Here is a 4,328-nt window from a genome sequence, read left to right as displayed (position 1 = left end):
GCAGTAGGGCGCATGGCTGCTTTGATGCTGTAAGTCTGCCTCTGTCTTTCTCACACACAGGATCTGTTGGTGTCACCCCCTGTTCCACTTGTTCAGGGTTTTAATTAGCAGGACTTCGAAGGAGGAACAACAGAGACATCTCTTGTGCTGCAGGTCTGTCCCCGGTCCTCATCCTTTTCTCTTCTCTCTTTCGCTGCAGGAGCTGGAGTGGCCGTAGGGGGCAGTGCACTGGTAGCCAGCCATGATCGCCACTGGAGGCCTCCTGAGGATCTCGGCTAGGAAACAGGACCCCTTGCGACCCCAAGGCCAAGTCCCCAAACGCAAGCGCAAGTCCAGAAAGAAGCGCAAGAATGACGTGGTGGTGGTGAAAGGCAAGCTCAAGCTGTGCTCCCTCTCGGGGTTCATTGCCCTCTGTGGCATCCTGGTACTGCTGGTGGGCATCACCTTAGCTGTGGTGGGCTACTGGCCAAAGCCTAGCCAGGTGTACAGAGAAGGCAACCTCAGCGGTGGTCGGCACCTAGCACCGCAGGGTGGCACCCCCAAGAACCGCTCCTGGAGCCAGGAAGGGGTGCAAGCAGGGATCCATCCAGAGTCACCCTCCAGAGCCAATACCTCCACCACTACTACCACCGGTGGGTCCCCACAGTCCCCGCCTTCTTCCTCATCCCCCCAGGCCTCAATGGGTGTCCTTTTCCGTCTTTTCTCGAGCTACTTGCATTCAGACAAGCTGAAGGTGCTGGGCCCTCTCATCATGGGTATCGGTATCTTCCTCTTCATCTGCGCCAATGCGGTATTGCACGAGAACCGCGATAAGAAGACCAAGATCATCAACCTACGTGACCTCTACTCCACTGTCATCGATGCCCACAGCCTGCGGGCCAAGGATGGAGGCACCCCAGGCTCAGCTCCTCTCAATGGCTTCGTCAACTACGTGCAGTCCCGGGGCCTGGAGCTAAAGCCTGGAGGTGAAGGCCTGGGTGCTGCAGCCATGCTGGCCAAGAGCTCCTGGCCACCAGGACTGGGTGTCTCCCTTTCCCCACCAGATCTGGCGTCCTCACCGCGGCGTTCCTCCTTCTGCGCTCCACCACAGCCACCCAGCCTGGCTGAGGCAGTGTACAGCGTCTGCCGGGAGCGTGGTGTCCTCGCTGGCCACACTGTCACCAGCCCACCCTGCAGCCCTCCTGAGAGCTGCGACCGGTGCAGCACAGCCAGTTCCATCGTTGGCTCTTCACTGAGTGCTTTTGCCCTCCTGCCCCTGGGGCCGAGCAGTGGAGGGGGAGGCTGGCGGAGACCACCTGGTGAGCGAGGAGCCCAGGAGATCCCACGGGGGGAGTTTGAACTGAGCCTAACTGACCTCAGCGGCAGCCATGTCGAGGGAGGCTGGGGGACAAGGAGACACAAGCTGGGTAGGCTGTGGGACAAGGAGACACAAGCTGGTTTTCAGGCGGCAGAGCACCAGCTGCTTGCCCGATGCCAGGCGTCCCCTTTTCTCTGAGCCACCTCAGTCACCAGCTGTCAGCAGGGTCCTGGACTCCAGCCTCTTGGGAAAGACATCTAGCTACTCCGGATCTCTGGATATGGGGGTGTCACCCCCCTCAGCCCCTCCTATCATCACCAGGACGGACTCCCAGAGCTCTGAGTCTGAGCCTTCAAGAAGCAATAAGGGCTACAGCCACCTGGAGGAGGCAGGCACCTCCTTGGAGTCAGTTGCCAACACCGCAGCCAGTAAAATTCAGGACTCTGAGGAGGAGCCAGTTGAGAAGATAGACCCCCTCAAGGCTACCAGCAGAGAACAAACAGGGGAGCAATCTCAGCAAACTCAGAGACAGTACACAAATAAAGAGAAACTCTTCATGATTTCTAGGTCACACGCTGCATTAGGGCTGCAGGATGCAGAACTGGAGAGTACTGGCATCTAAATAAAACAGAGAAGGCACGAGGACGCCTTGCATCCTCCACACCTTCCCCTCCTTCTTCATCTCCTTGTGGTCTTAGGAAAACAATCAATATCCAAAGAGCTGCACTATGTTACCCTTGAAAATTGAATTCCATAACTCCTATAGATGACTTCAGGAAGAAAAAGGAAAATCCTTTCTGTCTGATCGTGATTGTATGTTTCATGCAAGCCAAATCGTATTAAATACCCACAGTCCAGCAAGTTCTTTGGATCAGATTAATACAGTTTCAGACAGTATAGCTGTGCACTTTACTGTTTTTATTTCCAAGTGCCCCTTCTTCTCCTCTGATTTCTTTCTTGCTGATTTGCCACTAATTGCTTGAAAACTGCAGGCACCTTTTTAAGCTCAAAAGCAACGTGGTCTTCAGAAAGAAAGCTGAGCTCTCTTTGTTTTGGTTCAATCACTAAAAAGTTTGCAAGGCCTTAAGGATGATGTACCTTGACAAAGAATGAGTTTGTTTAAATTCTGGGAAAAAAAGGACAATTTAGAAGAGACTGGAGCGGAACAGAGCTCTGATTTAGTTAAAACCATTACATTCCTGAATCCAAAATACCTACTACTACTACATACTTTATTAAAGTATTATTACATGTGTATTGACTAATAGCATTAAAAGATTTTTTTTAATAAAACATTTACAAACAAAACTTCCATAAAAAAAATAAGTCCTTTATTTTGGTAAGTAATTACAGATATCAGAAACTGTTTGTTTTTATACTGTGAGAGATTATAGATATGCTATGAGGCCAAAGGTTCGCCTAAGCTTTTAAGTAGGTCATTGATAATTAGGAGTAATTCCAAAATAAATACTGGTTCAGTCTCCGAGAAACCACACGTTAATTCAATCAGCAGATTCTGTCTCCATTTCTGACAGTGCTCTGTGACAGCTGAAGAAATGTGAGATTTTTATATACTAAGGAAAACAATTTTTAAAGGTTTGACCTTGTATGAAAATGACAATTTTTTTTGTGAGTAACAGATTAATCTTGAACTGTGGCATATTCTTTCGGGATTTCTCACTTCCCTTTTAACTGTTGCATTAAACCTTTCTTCTGTTACTGTTCCTATTTGTGAATGCATGTGCATAAGCTTAATTTTAAAGCATAATAATAGCCGTCAGTCTCTTAGCAGTTGGCCCTATTGAAGTCAGTAGAGGTTTCTCACTGAGTTCAGCATGGTGAGGATTTCTTCCTGCATGAGAAAAGCATCAGGTTTCCCAAAGGCTGGAGAATGCGTTGTCTGTAGGCAGATTTTTGGTAAATTGATGAGCTGTTTCATTTTCTTAGCTGCAGCAAGGCAGACACTCGTATTTTGCCAAAACAGCTTTATGCACTCAGAAGATTTTGTCAATACTTCAGATTTTAAATATGGATGTGGCATTTCTCTACTATGGGAAGAGAAATCAACATTACACAAATACAGTGTGTTGGCAGGCAGAAGTCTTTCTGTTGCAATTAAAATTTTTCTTGTGGTTTCATGTTTTAAAATGCTCAGTTACATATTTATTTGCATTACAGTACATTGCGACATGGAATATGACTATCACAAAATACAATTGCCTTTAGTAATCCTGAAAAATCCTGTAATAAATAAGGCTTATATAAAAGAATAGAAGAAAAGGGGAGAAAAAGAAAAATTTGCCATGTCAGAGTCTTGAAACTGGAGAAGCAGAAAGTGCTTGTGCTTGTTCTCTTGAGCAAGAAAGACATCCAGGTGGCAATATCTTTCCTCCTGTCAGTAGCAACCGGTGCACTGACAATATGAAAATCACTGTGGCACTTTTTGCTATCAAACCACTAGCACACAGCTGGCAAAAATCTGTTGTAAAACTGCCTGGACTGACATGGGCTGGATTAGGAATCACAGGAAGTGCTGAGCAGGTGGCTCAGCTGGCATTTGCATTGGTCTTTCCTTTTACTTCTCCATGGGAATGTGCTTCTCCTCCTTCTCCTGTAATTTCCAGCAAGGTTTATGAGATGGATCTGAGCAGCGTTACCTGGTGCTGAGGGAGATGCTAGTTATTGACAGAGCTGAAGACATCCTGTTCATTATTTTCCACACTAAAGTCCTTCATGGAGATACAAGGGAAAAGGAGTTTTGTGCTACTTGCTGGGGCATGGAGTCCTCGTGAAAATGTGACAGGAGTTTGGTTTTATTCTGAGAGGTGGAAACAAACGCTTTAAAAAATATTATTAGTAAATATTTCTTCAGTCATCAGACTCTACTGTGTGCTCTGGAAAAAAAAGCCACTTGAAAAAGCCTCTGATAACTCCTTAGATTGATTTGAAACAAAGCAGGCCTGTAATTATTCTGATGATTAATTTACTGCAAAGCATTCTGAATGACAAAATTACAACAAAGTTTGGGTTC

At 46.7% G+C, this 4,328-nt stretch overlaps 1 protein-coding gene across 1 annotated transcript; it reads left to right on the top strand.

Moving 5' to 3' along the window:
* The first annotated feature begins 241 nt into the window (after positions 1-241).
* On the top strand, positions 242-2,036 carry TMEM200C (transmembrane protein 200C). Its single transcript, XM_009080061.1, has 2 exons — positions 242-1,379; positions 1,411-2,036. The coding sequence occupies exons 1-2, from the start codon at positions 242-244 to the stop codon at positions 1,917-1,919; spliced, it is 1,647 nt and encodes a 548-aa protein (XP_009078309.1). The 3' UTR covers positions 1,920-2,036.
* The last annotated feature ends 2,292 nt before the right edge of the window (positions 2,037-4,328 follow it).

Source organism: Acanthisitta chloris, unplaced genomic scaffold (genome assembly GCF_000695815.1).
Source record: "Acanthisitta chloris isolate BGI_N310 unplaced genomic scaffold, ASM69581v1 scaffold3848, whole genome shotgun sequence".
NCBI lineage: Eukaryota > Metazoa > Chordata > Aves > Passeriformes > Acanthisittidae > Acanthisitta > Acanthisitta chloris.
This window is presented reverse-complemented; position numbering and strand designations above follow the sequence as displayed.

Coding starts and splice junctions, on each gene's coding strand:
- TMEM200C (XM_009080061.1), top strand. CDS start 242: ATGATCGCCACTGGAGGCCTCCTGAGGATCTCGGCTAGGAAACAGGAC. Junction 1,380..1,410: donor CGGCAGCCATGTCGAGGGAG/GCTGGGGGACAA, acceptor CAAGCTGGGTAG/GCTGTGGGACAAGGAGACAC.